The sequence below is a fragment of the Macaca nemestrina genome, chromosome 15, assembly GCF_043159975.1.
Source record: "Macaca nemestrina isolate mMacNem1 chromosome 15, mMacNem.hap1, whole genome shotgun sequence".
Taxonomy (NCBI): domain Eukaryota; kingdom Metazoa; phylum Chordata; class Mammalia; order Primates; family Cercopithecidae; genus Macaca; species Macaca nemestrina.
In genome coordinates, this window is record NC_092139.1 from 32300269 (window position 1) to 32319857 (window position 19589).

Sequence of the window (19589 nt, forward strand, 5' to 3'; positions counted from 1 at the left end):
GAAGTGGGGGATAGGGGTGCAGAAATCCTGGAAATTTGGCCTGTGCCTTTATTTATGTTGGAATTTCATTAAGGGGGAGGGGACCAGCTAGCTCTACCCAAGGTCAGATCTGCCCAGGTAGGAGGGGGGCGGTGGGGCCACCTGAGTTTACTCAGCAAGAGATTCCAGGTCAAGGCGCACGCGGGAAGGCAGGGTGTCTCAGGATGAGTTTGTGGATGTGTTGAGTGCTTTCTGAAGCCGAGGTGGGATTGGGCTGAGGCCACAGGCGACTTCCCAGAGGGCCCGGGCCTGTCTCAGAGCAGCGGAGCAGGCAAGCAGAGGCAAAGCTGGTCAAACTTCGGGGAATTCAGGGTGAGGCAAAAGGAGAGGAAGTTTGGGGGCCCCGAAGGGCGGCGATGTGGGGTTCCCCCAGGGGCACACTGCTCTTCTGGCTTCGGCCCACGGGAAAGAGGTCAAGCCAGTTGCGGGAGCGAGGGACGGGGAGCCTGCCCTACACCTCCCCGGCCGGGCTAAGTGGGGCGGGGCAGCCGGGAGGCCGGCTGCTGGGCCGGGGTCTGTGCCCTACTCCCCGCAGGACCGCCGCGTCCAGGAGGAGCTGGACCTGCGAAGCTCCGGGCCCGGCCCGGCCGGACGGAACGCGGTCCCTGGGCTGGGCACTACGCTCCTGCGGTTCCTGCCCTCTCGGCGGCTGCGGGCGCGGCTGCCCCCGCGCCCCCAGGGGCCGGGCCGGGCGGGGGCTGGGCCCGGCGGGCGGGCGCAGGAGGACGGGGGGGCGGGCGGCGGCGAAGGCTGCGCCGCTCTAACAGGTGGGATCCCGCGGCGTGGTGGAGGCGGGCGCGGGAGGAGGAGGAGGAGGAAGATCCGCGGCAGCGGGAGCCTGAGCAGGAGCAGGAGCAGGATGAGCCGCGCAAGCTGACAGCCACTGCTGCCGCCCGCGCCCAGGCTCGGTCTCGCTCCCCGCGCTCGGGGCCGCTCCCCGCCTCCCGCCTCCCCCGGCCGCCCGCGGGGCGGCCCGCCCCCTCTGCACCTCCGGGCCCGGAGCTGCCTCCATCGCTCCTGCATCCCGGCCGGGGGGAGGAGGAGGCGGAGCAGGAGGCGAGCCGGAGCCGCCGCCGCCAACGCCGCCGCCGCCGCCGCCGCCCGAGCAGGACAGAGCGCGCCGCAGCCCCGCGCGTCCGGCCGCCGCCCGCGCCCATCCAGCAGCCTCGCCGGAGCCACACCGCGGGACAGCTGCGGCCGCGGCGTGTCCCGGCCCGGCCCAGCCCAGCCCAGCTCAGTCCCGGCACCGGGCGGCCCGGCGGCCGGCCCGCCCCCGAGGGCGCCGGGCGCGGCGGGAGGATGCCGAAGCCGACGCTGCTGCTGCGCGGGGGCTGGGAGCGCGAGCGCAGCCCCGGGGACTCGGAGCTGGGCCGCCAGTTCCGGGACTGGTGCTTGCGCACCTACGGCGACTCGGCCAAAACCAAGACGGTGACACGCAGCAAATACCAGCGGATCGCCGAGGTCCTGCAGGGCGGCGGCGGGACCGGCGCGGGCAGCGGCCCCGCAGCCGGCGAGAAAGGCAAGTTCCAGTTCTGGGTGCGCTCCAAGGGCTTCCGCCTGGGCAGCGGCCGGGAACCCAAGATGGGCCAAGTGGTGTATGTGCCGGTCAAGACGGGCTCGGTGAGTGCGCGCGCGGCGGCCGCGGGCGGGTCCCGCGGCAGGGCTTGGGGCGGGCGGGCGGGGGCGGGGTGGGGGTGTGGATGTGTGTCCGAACGTGTGTCCCTGAGGTTGTCCGTGTGTCGGGCCCGCCGGAGGCGCACGCGTCCCTGCTCACCGGCCCTCCCCGGCTCGCCTGGGCAGCGCTCCGGGTTCGGGGCGTCCCTGCCCCCCTCCGCGCCGCTGCCCGGGCCGTGGCCGGGCCGGGCAGGCTGTCCCGGGCTGCTCACCCCAGCATGTTCCGTCCTCCCGTCCCCTCCCCCCGCCAGCAGGCGGCTGCTCTGGAGCCCGAGCCTCCCCCCCGCCCGCCCCGGGGCTGCCTGTCCCGGGCGCCTCGCGCTCCCGCCCCCGGGCCGGCTGGGCGGTGTGTGTGTGTGTGTGTGTGTGTGTGTGTGTGTGTCTGTGTGTGTGTGCGCGCGCTGAGGGTGGTGCCGCGGGGTAGGGGGGAGGGAGGCAGGGGCAGCCGCGGGACGGGGAGTCCGCCGGGCCTCCCAGCGCCAGGGGAAGGGGCCCGCCCGGGCACTGTCGCCCCGACCCCACCCGGGGCTAGCCCGGGGAGGGGCGGCCGGAGCCGCAGCCTGGCGCAGGAGCAGCCTCCCGCGGGTGGGTGGGGCGCCCCCTCAGCCCCCCGGGCCCCTCGCTCCCCCCTCCCCGGGACGGGGGCGGCCTGACCTATCCCTCCCCTCCCCTCCCCCGTCCCCCGGGCCGGCCCGGTCCGGGCGGGGTGGCGTGGGGGAGGGGGCGGGGAACCGCAGCAGCCTAAAGGGAGGAGGCGGGCGGCCGGGCGGGGGCGTCCCCTCTGGCCCGGGGCGCCCTGGAGAGGGCGTGCGGCGCGGGCCCCGCGGCTCCCCCGCCGGGACCTCATTGTTCTGCAGAGGGTGGGGGCTGGGGGGGTGGCCGCTCCCGGGGCGCTGCTGAGCTTTGAACTTTCCGTCGCCGAGACCCTCCATTAGTGCGTTCCGCCCCCGGCCCGGTCGGGCCGCGCCGGCCTCCCCCCGCCCTTCTTGCTCCCTCCCCGGCCGGAGCACGAGAGCCGGGCCGCCCCGCGCCGGCCTCCCTCCCTCCCCCGCTCCCCCGCTCCCCCCTCCGCGCTCCTCCCCCGGCCGGCCCGCCCGCCCCGCGCTCAGCCCCGTCCCCGGCCGGAGCGGGCTCTTCACACACAATTGATTCGGTCGTTACGAAAAGTGCACTTGTCCCCTCCCCCTCCCCCTCCGCGGCCGCCCGGGCCCGGCCCGCGGGGTGAGGGGGCCGCGAGGGAGGGAGGCGGGCCCGGGGAGCAGATCCGGAGGCGCCTCCCCCCGCGCCCAGGGGACGGGGCTGCAGGCCGCGGGGAGTGGGAGCCGCGAGCGCGGAGGGCGGGCGGCCCATCTGCGAGGAGCGCTGATAACCGCGCTGCGGCCGCCAGCAGCCCATCTGCGCCGCTGCCGCCTCCGGCCGGACCGGGAACAGGGGGCCGGGGCCGGGCCGAGGGACGCGCCGGGACCGGGTTCCCCGAGGGGGAAGCTGGGGCAGTGACCCAGCCCGCGCAAGGCTGGGATCCCCCCAGCCTAAATCCGCACTCTCGCTCAAACCCGGCGAGTCTGGGTCATTGTCCCCTCCCCCGATCGAGTCCAGGACCCCTCCCCCAGCCCAAATCAGTGCCCACTTTCCCAGATGGGGCGCATGGGTCAGCCCTCCCCACCCTGCCAGGTCGGTCCCCTCCTCGGTTCTCCCATCTTGGGTCACTGCGCCCCGCCGGAGTGCGGTTTTTCTGAGGTTAGTGACCCACGAGATGGTTGGCTGGGTCCTGCCTCCTACCCTAGGTCAGTGCCCTCTGCCATCAGGGCTTCCGGGGTAGGTGCCCCCCCCATCCTGGTTACACCTCCCTGAAGAGCTGGAAGCCTTGGCCCAACCTTCTTAGTCTGAGGCAGGAGCCCTGAGTCCACCCTCTCCTGGAGTTGGGGGTTGACCCCCCCAAACCTGGCAGCAGGCTCACTGGCTTTCTGTGTAGCTCAACTTCTCCCTAGGGTGTGGGCATCTGGAGCAGTCGTCCACTCTTTATCCACACAGCTGTAGAGGCTGAGCACCCCCTCCCCCATCCAGGCCACATGCAGAAACTGGGTGTTAGGCCTGGACCCCAGGCCCTGCCGGCCCGGCTGCTGGCTTCAGACGCTCCCTGAGGCCCACGCTGACCCGCCCTGCCTGCCCCTGGCAGCGCGACCGTCCCCAGTCTCCACCCTGGCTCTCAGACCAATAATGAGCCCTCCCTGAGGGACCACCTGCCTGGGAGGCAGAGAAAGGGGACCCAGGCCTTCCAGTCCAGGCTGCCAGGAGATCGACAAACACAACAGACGTGCCCTCCCTCGACAGCCCGCCCCTCGGGCTCCCCACGCCCGCCTGCCTGGCCTGCTGGTCCCCAGAGAGCCCGTTAGTTACCTGCCACTCGCCCAGCCAGCTGGAGCCAGGCAGGAGATGCCACCCCCATCTCCAAGTTCCTTCCTGGGGCCCAGTTATTATTTTTATATTTCCATTTTCCTTTTCACTGATCCAAGAGGAACAAATCCTGCTGGGAATTCTGGGGCAGCCATTGGCCTCTTCCTGGGAGGGGCTGAATGGGACCTCCTTTGAAAGGTGCAAAGGACATCTCCTACGGTCCCTGGCCTACACACACACACAGACACACACACACACACACACACACACACACACACACATCGTCGCCCCTGGTGTCAGTTGGGAGAGAGCCTGTAGTTTGGTCCTCGGTGGGTTTTTGTGAAGGTCATTGGGCCATAAACCTTTGTCCAAAGCATTTGTTTAGTACCCACAGGCCTTGTGCGGGCACTGGGGTGCTGGGGTAGGTGGGGCTCTGTGCCTGCTCCCAGGTCACCCAGATGTCAGGAGTGGTGGGCATAGCTGAGGACAGGATAAAAAAGCCCATGGGGGCTTCAAGAGAGAGCAGGTAGAACGATTCCAAGGAAGAAGGGAGGTGGGAGTTGGGTCATCCAGCTGCGACAGGCCCCATATAGCCTCTGTCCCCAGGGTGGCCATGGTGTGTCACCTCTCTTCCCCATTGCTCTCTGGCTGCCCCCACCCTGGGCCTCCCTTCCTCCTCCCACAGCCATATGCGGTGCTGCGGTCGGGGCCCTCTCCTAGTCCCGGCCAGCCTCGGGTCGATGATCTGACACCACTTGTCCCGTCCCATCTGGCCCTGAGCTTTTCTGGGTGTGTGTGACAAAGGCTTAATCTGTCCGGACGGGCCCAGGGCAGAGAGAGGGCGAGGGGAATTACACTCCGCAGGGCCTCCTGCAGCTGGGGCCCGGGTGGGGGTGGGGCAGGGCGGGGGTCGAGGAGAAGCCTGGGCGTGGGGGGAGAGGCAAGTTGGCCTCCAGTTTGCAGGTTGTCACAGGAAGTAGAAGGTGGAAGCGGGGTATGGAGGGGAGGAGGGCGGAGTCCTCCACGGGCAGCTAGGGGTGCTGGTGGGGATAAGATCTCTTTATGACAAGAGCCAGCTGGGGGCCTCCTGGCCGGGCGAAGCCTGGTGAGGATTTATTATTTCTTACGTTTGGCCTGCTCTAGCCCCTGTGGGCTGCCGAGAGGGGGAAGCAAACCCGTTGGAGACAAGACCCTCCAATTCTGTTCTGGCATTGGCCACAAAGTAAAACAACCCCTTTCCTTTTCCTCTGGCATCTCGGAGTGGAGCCGTCCGCAGAGCCTGCGAGGGCCACAGGTTATGGCTGAGGTGGGTCTCTGGGCTGTCTGTCATTTCCTAGGATCAGAGAGCCCCAAGACTCTGTGGAGAGATAGAGGTGCTCAGCCCAACTGTACCATCTTCCAGATGGGAAAACTGAGGGCTAGAGGGAGGAAGTTTCCATTTGTCGGGAGCTAGGACTGGAACAGGGTTCTCTGTGCACCACTGTAGCTTCTCCGTGGACTTGCCACATGCCAGGAATCCCACCATTAGAGCCCCATTCCCCAAGGGAAACTTCGAGATTGCCAAACTCCACTCTCAACACCAGGCTTTTGCAAGCTGGACCCCAGGTGTTCCGCTACCCAAATTGACTAATGGTGGTCTTTTCTCAGTTTGCAACAACGTTCATTTAGTGGAAAGCCTTTTCAGTCCTAAGTCTTTCTCCCCAGAGCTTTTGTGTAAACCTTTGACACCTGCGGCCGCTGGTCTGGGCGGGAAATGGCCTCTGACTTAGCACCGTGTAATATGTGCTGTGACCTTTGGTTGAGTCCCTCAATATTTCCTAGTTTTCCCTGAATTATCAGTACACCAGCTGTTTCGGGGGTCACCTACTGCGTGCCTGTCACTGGGCTGAGGTGCTGATACGCATCAGCTTGTGGAATTCTCACAGCAGCCTAGAGGCCGGTGCTGTGATTACTGCTACTTTCACATGAGTAAACTGAGGCTTAGGGAGGTTCAGAACTTCCCCTAGTCCACATCAATGCCAGGGATCTTGCATACCTCTCCATTCTGACTTTGAAGGGTCTTGCAACCTGATCCAATTTGAAAGCATAAGTCCTTCATATCAAGCTTTCAGTCCATTACACTTTAGTCTGAATTAGTTTCAAAGCATCCCTCTGATCAAGATGTCTGTATTCACAGGCTTGTGCCTGAGGCAGGACTGGCACAGCACAAAGTCTGTGGGCTTTCCTAGGGCTCATGAAGATGGGTGGGGAGGAAGAGGACGCCTCTGTTGTCCTGGGCCCTGGGGGGCTTTGGGAAGAAGGTTGACAGTGATGCCTGGCACAGGCACCGTTTGCATTTTTCGTGAGTGGCAGAGCGTGCGTTTTTGTCAGTTACGCCTTGTGATTTGGGTGGCATAGTCCTGGGTAACTCTGGGGGGCTGCATTTCGGTGCCAGGGTGATGCAGACAGGTCAGGCTCTGCCTTCCTGGGGCCTCCCCTCTAAGTCCTGGGTCACTCTCTGCCTAGGGGTGGGGACACTGTGCACCCTTCTTCCTTGGGTAGGAGCTGGCAGGAAAACCCTCTCCTTTATGGCCCCTGCAGGCTGCTTTCCCGTCCCTGCATGTCTGGGAGGCTGGAAGGCCCATCTGGGACCTCGGAAATGCTGCTGGGAGGATTGGGGGGTGGGGAGCCTATGGCTGGGGCTGTCTGGGGACCAAGGTGGAGGGCCTCAGGCATACCTGGGCTTCTTCAAGCCAGATCTTAGCTCAGAGGTTGTGCGACTGAATCCTGCACGTGTGTGCTCACAGGCTAGAATATGCATGTGTGTGTGTGTGTAAAAGTGCAACTGTGTGGGTGTGAGTGTGCTGTTCCTATCTATGTGCAGGCTGGAAATGCTTGTGTGAGTGTGTGTGTGGAGTGTGTGCAGGGCACAGGTGGAGAGGCTCCTCTGTGTGTTTGTCGGCATCTATGTGAGCACCTGGGCTGTGGGCCTTGGCAGCCGCGGGTGTGACTGTGTGTGCTTGCACTCATGTGAGATCCGGATCGGACTCACCCTGTCTGCCAGCCAGTGTGGTGCTGTCGGGGTGTCCTCCATCATCACCAAGTCACCCGAGCTGCAGCCCTGGCCCCTGCCATCCCTGGAGTCTCAGCAGCTGGCTGAAGCCAAGTGGTGGCCCTAAGAGGTGGTGCAATGCCCCTGTCCACATGACATGACCAGCCAAGGCATCTCCTTGTTCCAGCTTCCCACCACCACCCCCTACCTGCCTCTTGCTATGGTCCTATAACAAAGCCCAAAGCTAAGCATGGGGCGGAAAGGTCCTGGGAGAAAAGGCTCTGAACTTGAAGGGAGGGGGCCAGGGCCTATGGGGTCCTAACTCAACTGTTTAATTGCCATATGACCCCAGAGAGCCTGCCTCGCCTCTCTCAGTCTCAGTTTCCTTTTCTGGAAAATGGGCTCTAAAGCTCCATTTCTTGGCAAACTGGAAAAGGCTCTGCTGTCATTTGAGGATGGTGGCTAAGGAATGTGCTTGAGGCCACCCTGCTCACTCATGTCAAAGCCAGGCCTACCAGCCTGGGGACATGGTGAGACCCCGTCTCTATACAAAATTTTAAAAAACTTAGGCACGGTGGCACGCATCTGTGGTCCCAGCTTCTCAGGAGGCTGAGGCAGGAGGATCACTTGAGCTCAGGAGTTAGAGGCTGCAGTGAGCTGTGATCATGCCACTGCACTCCAGCCTGGGTGACAGAGGCAGACTCTGTCTCAAAAAAAAAAAAAAAAAAAGGAGAACCAGGCTAGGCCTATGGGCCCCAAAGCAGGTAAAGGAGCAGCTGGAAGTTGGTGACAGCACCCACCAGGGCCAGTGGCTTATTAGAACAAGAACTCTTGAGTCCACTTTGATGTAGAGAATAGGTAAAGGGCCTGGGCTTTAATGCTACAGGGCCCTGGGTTCAAATCCCATCTCTGCCCTTTTATCAGTTTGGCCTTAATTGTCCTTCCTTCCTTCCTTCCTTCCTTCCTTCCTTCCTTCCTTCCTTCCTTCCTTCCTTCCTTCCTTCCTTCCTTCCTTCCTTCTTTCCTTCCTTCCTTCCTTCATTCCTTCTTTCCTTTCTTCCTTCCTTCCTTTCTCTCTTTCTTTTTTGATGCAATATTGGCTTACTGCAACCTCCGCCTCCCATGGCCTTAATTTTCTCATCAGTAAAATGGAGCTGTAATCATATTCCTCTTCTAGGACTGATGTGGAAATTAATGCTTTCATGCACGTAGGGCCCCCAAATGTAGCAAATCTTAGGAAATGTTAGCTGCTGTGTGAGCTCACTGAGCCTCAGTATTCCTCATCTGGAAAATGGGGATGGTGATGAAAGATGTTGTGAATATTAAATGGCACAGTGGAGATGAGGCACCCAGCCAAGTCCCTGGCATAGAGTAGGTAGGCAGCAACTAGGAGTTCCCTAGAGGTTGTATCTGAGTCATTTCTGTGTCTTCAGCACTATCAGGGGCCTGAGAAATGTTGCACTGAATAGAACAGAGAAAGCATTTTCTTTTCTTTTCGTCTTTTTGTTTTTCTTTTCTTTCTTTTTTCTTTTTTTTTTTGAGTCAGAGTCTCACTTTGTTGCCCAGGCTGGTCTTCAGCTCCTGAGCTCAAGTGATCCTCCTGCCTCAGCCTCCCACACAGCTGGGCTTACAGGCGGTGGACACTGCAGCTGGCCCCAGAAGTCTTGGTGAGGGATGGAGGTGTGGCATGAACCCCCAGAGCTGGAAACTTGCAGGCTCAGGGTCTCTTGCTGCCCTGACTGGTTCTTGCCCTGCAGTGAGCCTCCTTAGCTTTAGTTATTGACATACAGAAGACTCCAGTCATCTCCCTGCCTCTGAATTCCTCCGAGGTGTCAGATCCCAGAGGTCAAGGAAGGGCGCTGGAGGGCTTTCCCAAGGCCCGGCAGGCACCTGCTGAGTAGAGGGACAAGCCTCTCGCCCTTCTTCTATATGGACCCGACCCCCACCCGGTCCCCGCCTTCTCCATATGGACCGCACCCCCGCCCGGCCCCCTGGCTGGGAACCCGAGTTCCTGGGGTCTGGATTTGTAAGGAGAACACATAATGGCGGGCGTAATGACTGCCTCCCTCCGGCAGGGGTCTGAGCCCATCTCCCAATTTTTCAAGCCCCTGCCATGTGCCAGATACATTATTCCATTTAATCTCCCCTGGGTTCTGTGAAGTAGATGAGAACTTGGTACCAGAGAGGCCAGGGAACCTCCCCAAGGCCCACAGTGAACACATGACTGGGCTGGAGCTCCAGGACTCTGTCTGACCCTCCAAACCCCAGGGCCTGGAGGCGGGGTCCATGGGAGGACCCCTGGGAGTGAAGGCAGCAGGGGTGCCCTAGCTCTCCATCCACCCCTGGCTCATGGTGCCCGCTCACCTTTAGTGAGGGCACCCCACTTAAGCTTTCTAGACCTCGAGGCAGCCCTCCCACCTGGCCAGACCCAGCCTAATGGGAGACAGATGCCCCCGCTGCCTCTCGTCCATGCTCTTCCCCTCTGATTTCAACTGCAGCTGCAGGCCTGGCCTGGGCGGGCTGCTGGGCCAGCAGACGGGAGTGCGGGGGAGTGGGGAGATGGCAGAGCAGGTGGGAGGCTGGGCCCATCCTCTCACCCACATGGTTGTGGATCCCAGAGCACTAGTCCTCTTGGCCACCCTGGACATGGAGCTCCTCCCCTGCAGATGGGGAAACTAAGGCAGAGTGGAGGGAACTCACTCAAGGTCCCACTGAGCTCCAGAGCTGAGTGCGAGCCTCTGGTTCCCAAGCCCAGGTCATTCATTCATTCACTTCCTCGCTGTCCTTCCTGCACAGCAGCTGCAGCCTTCCCCTTCCTCGGCCTCCCCTGAGAGTCACTTCTGACCCCTTTCTCTGACCTCCTCTCCCTCCCAGTCCAACCCATTTGCAAATCCTGTTGATTCTACCTTCAAAGCACATCTCAAATTCTACCATGTCTCATGGCCTCCACTGCCTCCAGCCTGGTCCAAGCCTGGAGAGGCAGCTGCCTCCCCACGGGGCCCCCTGTGTCTACCCTCTTCCCTGCCCACATAACCCCTTCTTCCCACAAACAGCCAGAGGAAACCTTGGAAACCCCAAGTCAGGTTCTCTTCTTCCTCTGTCCAGAACCCACCAAGACTCGTCTCATTCAAAGCAAGAGCCATTGCTTTCCCAGTTGCCTGCAGAGCCCTGGCGCTGGCTGCCCGCCACTCTCAATTCCCTCTCCCCTTGTTCATTTGGCCTCAGCCACACTGGCCTCTTTGCTATTCTGCAAACATGCCAAATACAGTCCTGCCCCAGGCCCCTTGCACTGGCCTTCACCTAGCTTGGAATACTCTTTCTTCAGATCTCTGCATGGTCAGCTCTTCTCCTTCTTTAGGTCTTTGGTCAAATGTCACCTGCTCAGAGTGGGCCTCCCTGATCACCCAGTGAGGACCACCTTAGATCCCTTGGACCATCTCCCATCTCTCTTTTCTACTTGATTTTTCCTCTGTGGCCCTTATCACCCCCTGACATTCTACGTATTTCACTAGTTTCTGTGCTTAGGATCTGTCTCCCCCAAGGCCATGAGCACCCGCAGGGCGGACTGCATCTGTTTTTTTTGCTGCTGTATCCCCAGGACCCAGACGAGCCCCTGCCCTTAAGGGGCTCCCTACTGGGCAGGGGGGTTCAGCAGATGTCACAGAGCCGGGTTCTGAGAACTGCCCAGTTATACACAGAGGCCCTGAGGAGCTCCAGGGCACAGACCCACCCTCAGGACAGGGCCTGAGAAGTCCTCGGGGAAGTGACATTTCACCATTTCACCTGGACCTTGAAGGCCCAAAAGGACTTTTCAGCAAGAGCAGAGCATGGGGAAGCTCATTCCGGGGGGGTGGGACTGGTTTTGGTGGGGGCAGCGTGGGCTGTGTACAACGGATCCCAGGGCCAATTTTCTTAGAGAAGCATGTCTGGAAGAACATTCTAGATGGAGTGGAGATGAGTAAATGGCCAAGTCAGCTTGAGAACCACAGTGGGGTCCTGAGGGGGTGAGCTGGCACGATTGTTTGGGGCCAGATGGAGGAGAGGGATCTGAGGAGCCCATCGCATCAGACACAGCAGGGAGCTCGCAGGAGGGTGCTTATGTGGAGGGAGCTAAGGTCACGCTGGGGTTTTAGAAGGAACGCTCAGATGCTGTGGTGAGAGGCAAGAGGGCGACGGAGAAGGAAAACCAGGCGGAGGCATAGCGAGATGAGGGGAGAAAGGCATGGCGGGTTTCCTCAATGGACCAGAGGTTGAGTGGCTGGGGCTTGGTGAGGTGGGAGTGGGGTGAGGGAGGCTAGAGGGTCACAGTCAACCCTGGGACTCTTGGGTGGGAGGAGTGGTTTAGGAAACCCGGGTGCAGATCTGGGGTGAAGGCACAGGGGCAGGATCTGGGATGCAGCATCCAAAGGTGTCCTCCCGGCTGGCAGCCTGTGGCGGTGGGAGGGTGCGGAGGGGACCCCGTGACTCAGGCCTCGGTGGGGCCAGCGTGGGAGTCATCGTGTTACCCAGGCCCCCCCCCCCCCCCCCGCCTCCAGCTTGGAACCCTCCCCTCCCGGCTGGGACCCGACACAAGCTCCTGGGAGGCCTGTGCTTGGGTGGATGACTCATCGTTTTCTCGGCATCCCCAGGCTGAGGAAATGTTCAAGGAGACATGGGGCCCTTCCTTCAGCAAGCCAGGCCCTAACTGGATGCTGGCGAGTCGAGAACAACACAATCAGGCCTCTGGCCTTGTCTGAGGACAGCCTGCAGGGGTGCTTCCGAGAGGCCCTGGCTTCCACAGCCTTGCACGTCCTCAAGCACCCTGAAAGGCTGTTATGACCCCATTCTACAGGTTAGCAAACCAAGGCACAAGCTCTGCTGGGCCCCCAGCTAAGCAACCACTAGATGCCTCAGTTTCTTCGTCTGTAAAATGGGTCTGATGATTGCTCCTCCCCTACAGGTTGTTGGGAAAAACTAAAGGCAAGAATCCATGTGAAATGTTTAACCAGTGGGATTGTCATTGTCATGGGGATGTGGAGAGGGGTCTGCCCGGGCAACAGGGGCTCTTGACTAGGCAGAGCCACCGTAGGGACATCCAGAAGGCAGTATGGCCAAGGACAGTCCTGCATTTGGATCCCAACTCTGGCACCAGCTGTGTGGTTCTAGGCAAATGGCTTGCCTGCTTTGATCCCTGACCCCTTCTATATAAGGGGGTGATAAAACCCATACCCCAAGGGTTAGCTGGGAAGATGGTGTAAAACCAAGCCTGCCAGGCAGGCTACAGAATAGGGGCTGCTGCTCCATCTTGGGGTCTCTCAGAGCAAAGATCCTGAAGCCAGGCAGCTGTGAAGCTCCCAAGGTTGGCTCTGAGGCTCTCTGTGAGGTGATATGAAAGCCTGGGCTGAGGGGAGAGAGAAGGGAGATAGCTCAGAGGGCTTAGGCTGGGAGGCTCCATGGAGGATGGATGTTCTCTGGAGCTCTTGAGGTTGGGACAGGAGCAGGCTGGGGGTGAAGGGCTTTATGTTGATTCAAGGCCCCTGCAGGTCAGCAGAGCAGTGGGGGTCTGGAGCCAGGGGCTGGGTCCAGGTTCTGCCACTTTTACTGCTGTGCAGTCTTGGGTAAGTTACTTCCCCTCTCCAAGCCTCGGTTTCCTCATCTGTAAAATGGGATGATAATAGCTATCGATTCAGTTATATCCTCCTTGTATGCTATTGTATAGAAGTATCTATACCAAGGTGTGGACAGTCAAGCCCTCAATGAAAGGGAGCTGTAATCGGGATTATGACTGTGGTGGAATCAATAACCCTAGAAGCTGTGATGAAGCCAGGTGAAGCAGTGCCACCGAGTGGGTCTCTGGAGCTCAGACTGGCGGGGTTTCAATGGCTCTCTGTGACTCATTAGCTGAATGACCTTGAAGCAAGTTGCCGCCCCTCTCTGAGCCACAGTTTTCTCATCTGTAAAATGGATCCAGGCCAGGCACAGTGTTTCATGCCTGTAATCCCAGCATTTTGGGAGGCTGAGGTGTGAGGATTGCTTGAGCCCAGGAGTTTGAGACCAGCCCTGGCAATATAGTGAGACCCTGTCTCTATAATAACTAAAAAAATTAGCTGGGCATGGTGGCGCCATTCCTGTGGTCCCAGCTACACTTGAGCCTGGGAGGTTAAGGCTGCAGTGAGCCATGGTTGTGCCACTGCACTCCATCCAGCCTGGGTGACAGCGAGACCCTGTCTAAAAAAAAAAGAAAAAAAAAGGGGGGATGCAATAGTATGACCTATCTCTCAGGGCTGCCTTGGGGAGGTGAAGAGAGACTCCATGCCGAGTGCTCAGCTTGGGAAACAAGAGCTGCTCTTTGCTTATGCCTGTGGCGTGGCCAGTGGCAGTCAAACCTATGGACATGGCATCCGGGGCAGGGGCAGGGGACACTGGAGCAGAGAACTGCAGAAGGGGCAGTGGGCAGAGGTAGAAGTGAAGCCAGAGTGTGTGCAGGGAAACTGGGCTGGGGGGCTTCCAGGAGGGTGGTGGTCAGCTGGGTTTGCCTCCAGGATTGACAGGGCCCCAGCCCCCAGATCTGGAGGAGAGGGCCCTTGATGGAAGCCAGAGGGCAGAGGGACGGCGCCGAGCCAAAGGTGGTGGGAAGCGGAGGCTGGGAGTCCTGCTGCTCCAATCAGAGGCTGGTCAATGGGGAGCAGGGGCGAGGGGCAGTGGGCTCCACAGAGTCCAGGCTCTGCATTATGGGACTGAGAGCGGGTCCGAGAGCCCTGGGTTCGAATCCTGACTCACCAACTGGCTTGGATCCATCTTAACTTCTTCCATTCTCACATCTATAAAATGGGGAGAGCGACGTCAGCTGCTTCTTGGAGTTGCTGTGGGGAGAATCTGGAATACGTGAGGTACTCAGTCCCTGTCTGCTGCAGAGCGAGAACAATGGCAGTCATGACACAGCCAGTATTGTCCAGCGCTTAGGAAGTGCCAGGCCCTGTGCTAACACTTTATGCACACGACCCCATGTGATTGTCCAAACTTGGTGACCGCTGTGATCCTTATCTCGCCAGTGGAGATTCGGAGGCTCAGATACGTTAAGTAAGATGAACAAAAGCACACAGCTGGGAAGAGGCAGAGCACAGACTCGAGCTCGCACAGGGAAGGTTTGTGTCCTCAGCTCCTTAAATCGCCGCCCTTCTGCCAGCAAGGCTTAGATTCTGGGATCCTCTGTGGCGTTACCTGGTCTTGAACCGTGGTTCATCCCAGGCTAGGGAGTCGGGTGTGAGTCTGCCTGGCAGAGGGTGCCAACCTTGGGATATTAGGCACAAGTAGGGTCTATTGGTAGGGTTCACCCTCAGGGATCCCCCAGAGATTCAGCAGTTCAGGGAGGGTACAGAGTAGCATGGAGCCCCACAGCCAGCTGCTGGCCACTCCACATCAGCCGAAGCTGGGAGAGCCTCCTGCTGGCTCCTGGGGAAACCAGGCCTCTGGCCGCAGCGGTTGGGGCCTAAATGGGGAGGTGCAGCCCCACACCCAGCCCAGGCCAGCTACCAGCTGCCCCAAGAGCAGACGAGCGGCCAGTACATGATCTTGGGCAACCCCCTAGGGGGTTAGGACAGGGAGAGCATGCCTCGGTGGCTGGGGAGGAAGCAGGGAAAGCCTCTTGTGAGGAAAGGAGCCATGCAGTGGGGAGAGGAGATAGGCCTCCTAGGAGGGGGCAAGGTGGATGAAGGTACACGAAAGAGGTTTGTTTTAAAGCAGTACACGCACATGATTTAAAACCCAAACCAAAACCGGCAGTTGGCTGGACGTGGTGGCTCACGCCTGTAATCCTAGCACTTTGGGAGGCCGGGATGAATGGATCACTTGAGGTCAGGAGTTCGAGACCAGCCTGGCCAACATGGTGAAACCTGGTGAAACAAAAAACAAACTTCTCTACTAAAAATACAAAAATTAGCCAGGCGTAGTGGTGCACGCCTATAATCCCGGCTACTTGGGAGGCTGAAGCAGGAGAATCTCTTGAACCCGGGAGGCAGAGGTTGCAATGAGCCAAGATCACGCCACTGCACTCCAGCCTGGGCAACAGAGCAAGACTCCGACTAAAAAAAAACAAACAGAGGCCGGGCGCGGTGGCTCAAGCCTGTAATCCCAGCACTTTGGGAGGCCGAGACGGGCGGATCATGAGGTCAGGAGATCGAGACCATCCTGGCTAACACGGTGAAACCCCGTCTCTACTAAAAATACAAGAAAATTAGCCGGGCGAGGTGGCGGGCGCCTGTAGTCCCAGCTACTCGGGAGGCTGAGGCAGGAGAATGGCGTGAACCCGGGGGAGCGGAGCTTGCAGTGAGCCGAGATTGCGCCACTGCACTCCAGCCTGGGGCACAGAGCAAGACTCCGCGTCAAAAAAAAAAAAAAAAAAAAAAAAACCAAACAGAAAAAACACCCAAAAATAACAAAAAGCAAACCAGCAATTCCCTAGGGCCTGATAAGTGGTCATCCCATCCCATTTCCTGCCCCCTGGTTCCCCTGCCTGGAGGGGTCCACTCCCTTCTGTGCCCGATATATTTGGCTCTGGAGTGGGGTTCCTCGGTTTGAATCCTGAATTCACTGCATACTCAACTGTGTGGCTCGGACAACTTGCTGAAGTTCTCTGTGCTTCAGTTTCTACATCCAAAAAAGTGGGAGTACTAATGGGACCTGCTTTCCTGGAGGCTGTAGTGAGCATTGAGGGCTTCTTAAGGGTGGTGGTTGAGTGCTGGGTGAGTGTTGGCCATCATCACTGCGGCTGCTGTTGTTATCATTATTATTATCAATTATTATTGTGCATATATAGCTAAGCACGCCCTGCTTGCAGTTTTAAATGCCCAGCTCCCCGTGCAGGTCCTAATGCTCAGTTTTTGTGGTTTTGCCTATTCAGGAAAAAGAGAGGTAGAGGTAAGAGGTCAGCCCAGGGTCAATCCAGTGGCCCCAGACCTTGAGAAGGGCCTCTGGTGTGGGCGGGTTTTCTGAATACCCGCTGGGCCCCAGGAAGTAGCTGCTGCTTCGTGCAGGGCTCGTGGTTTGGGAACTCAATCCCTGCCCCTGTGCTGGGTACACAGGGTGGCCGTGGGGACAGGAAGGGGAAAGGGACTATGGAAAGAGCCCTTGGCCAGGCCCCAGAAGATGGGGGCTCAAGACCTTCCTCTGCTGCCCCTTTGCGGTACCATTCTTGGAAAAGTTCCCAAGCTCCAAGCCTTTGGGCTCCTTATCAGGAAGGCGGTGCCATTCTCTGAGCTGCTGTGGAGAGCCAGCGCAGCGCCTAAGATGTGATGGAGGATTGGAGTGTTCATCAGGGACCCCAGGGATCCCTGCCCTCAGGAGGATTTACAGTTGAGTTGGGAATGACGGTGTCATTGATAAGATCCTGGTTCAGGAGGTATTAACACGTAGCTGAGAAGAACCCAGCCCTGGGTTGGAATCTTGGCAGTGCTGCTTAGTAACAGAGTGACCTCGGGGAAATTAATTAACCTCTCTTGGCCTCAGTTTCCTCCTCTGTACAATGGGCCTAGCACTAGAACCTGCTGTTTGGGGTTGTTTCATGCTGGTAAGAGACTTAGCCCAGGGCCTGGCTCCTGGCAAGGGTCTGTGATCGCAGCAGTTGTAATTATTTTAAGAAACTCAGACTAACACGAGAAACTACCAGCAAATGATACAGGGCTGCAGGCGATCCATTCATTCATTGATTTGTTCAGCACATTTTGACTGGTGCCTGCTATGTACCAGGTCCCGTCGTTCATTCCATAAAGATTGCCAGAGCATCTACTCTTTGCTAGGAGCTGTGCTAGGTACTGCCTCCGTGGTGGTGAACAGGACTTGATCTCTGCCCTCTCAGAGCTGGGAGTACCAGGTACCCCCCTGGCTGGAGGTCAGGGGCAGCCTAGGGGCTGGTATGCTCTCCAGCTGGTTGGCTCAGGGAGCCAGCCCCTCTCCTGGTTGTGCCAGGCTTGCTGAGCTCCAGGACATGGCTTCTGCCTGGAGTCCCCCATGCCAGCCCTGCTGCCCTGGTGTCTGGCTCCTCTGAGCCCCCCTTTCCCAGGAAGTAGTGCTCTAGGGAGTGTGAGAGTGCAAGGCTTTTTTCATCGCTACACCCTACCCCAGCTCTTGTCACTGCCTCCCCAGCTGTAGCACTCATTGTCCTCCCTCTTACTTCCTCCCCACTTCACACTGCAGCCAAAGTGCTGTGTTAAAAATGTAAACTTGACCATGCTCCTTCTCTGCTTAAAACTCTCCTGTGGCCTCTCTTCACTCTCCAAGCAAAAGTCACCATGACCTGCAAGGCCCAGCTCTGGTCCCTGTCTCCAGTTCCTTGGCCTCTGCTCACTTTCCTTCAGCCACACTGGCCTCCTGGCTGTTCCCCTGGACTTCACTGGGCTCTGCTGAAATGTCACCTCCGCGGGGAGGCCCTCCCTGATTGTCTTTTCAAAATGTCATTGGTTCCCATCACTCTCCAGCCCTTACACTAACTTTGGAGCTCTTATGGATATATGACAAACGCTGTGTTTTTGTGCGTGTTTCTCTTGGGCTCCATAAGGACAGGAATATTTGTTGTCTTGTTCATTGCTGAGTTCCTAGCACTCAGTGGATATTTTTTAAATGAATGCCTCAAGCCTTGTCTTTATCCATTTTGTGCCTCAGTTTTCTCCTTTGCAAAATGGAGAAGCAGAGCTGTTGTGGGGCCAACATGAGGGCTGGCGAGATGGCCAGGGTCCCCCACACAAGCAGCCTGCAGTCCCATCAAGGGGGGCCCGACCTACCCAACGAGCAGGCTCTTCCAGTCCCAGGATGGAGAGACTCAGGAGCCTGGTGGGGTCAGCAGGGCTGAATCATCATGGGCCTCAAGCCCCACCAAGAGGATTTCCACTTCCTCTTGGCCATGTTGGGAAGCCCAGGTGGGGCAGGGGCACAGGCGGTGGGAAGGAGGGAAGGAAACTGGCTTGAAGGGAGGTGCAGGGCTGGGGAGATATGGCTGGATGGCCCCATAATGGGGCCCCAGAAAGCCGGATCTCAGGGATTGGGAGCCATTGAGTATTGTAGAGCAGGAAGAACAAGGGGAGGGAGGTGTTTAGGGAGTGAGTCTGGTCCAGTGTGTGCAGGGCAGAGACTGGAATCTGAGGTCCAGGGAGGCTGTAGGCTCTAGGGGGCAGTGCCCTAAATGGGAGCAGAATTTACAGGAATGAGGGGAAGGGGCTGGAGGGGTGAATCAGTCTCCTCCTCATCAGCTGCTTTGCCCTCCACAAAGAACTCTTCACTCATTTATCCATTTAGCAACCTGGAGAGGGCCTCCTGGGGTGCACTATTGAGACCCCTAGATATGGTTCTTGCCTTGGCAGAGTTCAGGACATATTGTGGGGAACAGATGCTACATGACACAGTTACGGCGGTGGTGGTGGCAGTGGTGGTGCTGACGGTGATGATGGTGTTGGGGATGGTGGGGATGGTGGAGATGGTGGTGAGGATGGTGATGGCGGTCATGATGATGATGATTATAGTGGTGATGGTAATGGTAACAATAGTGGTATTAATGGTGGTGATGATGATGGTGATGGAGACAATGATGTTGATGTGATGATGGTGATGATGATGGTGGTGGTGGTGATGATGGTGATGAAGATGATGGTGATGACAATGGTGGTGGTGATGATGGTGATGAAGATGATGGGATGGTGATGATGGTGTTGATAGTGATGGTGATGAAGATGATGATGGTGATGGTGGTGGTGATGATGGTGATGAAGATGATGGTGATGACAATGGTGGTGGTGATGATGGTGATGAAGATGATGGGATGGTGATGATGGTGTTGATAGTGATGGTGATGAAGATGATGATGGTGATGGTGGTGGTGATGATGGTGATGAAGATGATGGTGATGACAATGGTGGTGGTGATGATGGTGATGAAGATGATGGGATGGTGATGATGGTGTTGATAGTGATGGTGATGAAGATGATGATGGTGATGGTGGTGGTGATGATGGTGATGAAGATGATGGTGATGACAATGGTGGTGGTGATGATGGTGATGAAGATGATGGGATGGTGATGATGGTGTTGATAGTGATGGTGATGAAGATGATGATGGTGATGGTGGTGGTGATGATGGTGTTGAAGATGATGGTGATGATGATGGTGGTGATGATGGTGATGAAGATGATGGGATGGTGATGATGGTGTTGATAGTGATGGTGATGAAGATGGTGGTGGTGATGATGGTGATGAAGATGATAGTGATGGTGATGATGGTGTTGATAGTGATGGTGATGAAGATGATGGTGATGGTGGTGGTGATGATGGTGTTGAAGATGATGATGATGGTGATGGTGATGATGGTGATGAAGATGATGGGATGGTGATGATGGTGTTGATAGTGATGGTGATGAAGATGGTGGTGGTGATGATGGTGATGAAGATGATAGTGATGGTGATGATGGTGTTGATAGTGATGGTGATGA

The 19589-nt window shown here is 58.4% G+C and overlaps 1 protein-coding gene across 3 annotated transcripts in view; it reads left to right on the forward strand.

Annotated features, from left to right (window-relative positions):
* The first annotated feature begins 890 nt into the window (after positions 1-890).
* Positions 891-19589, forward strand: part of LOC105496189 (nucleolar protein 4 like) — a 148978-nt gene continuing 130279 nt past the window's right edge. For 2 of the 3 annotated variants that reach the window (XM_011766354.2, XM_071079531.1), the window contains exon 1: positions 1324-1659. In XM_011766354.2, coding sequence (XP_011764656.1) covers positions 1339-1659 — 321 coding nt within the window. In that variant the 5' untranslated portion in view covers positions 1324-1338. Of the gene's footprint in view, positions 1660-19589 lie in introns of all 3 variants that reach the window. The other variant, XM_011766353.2, reaches the window with a different exon arrangement.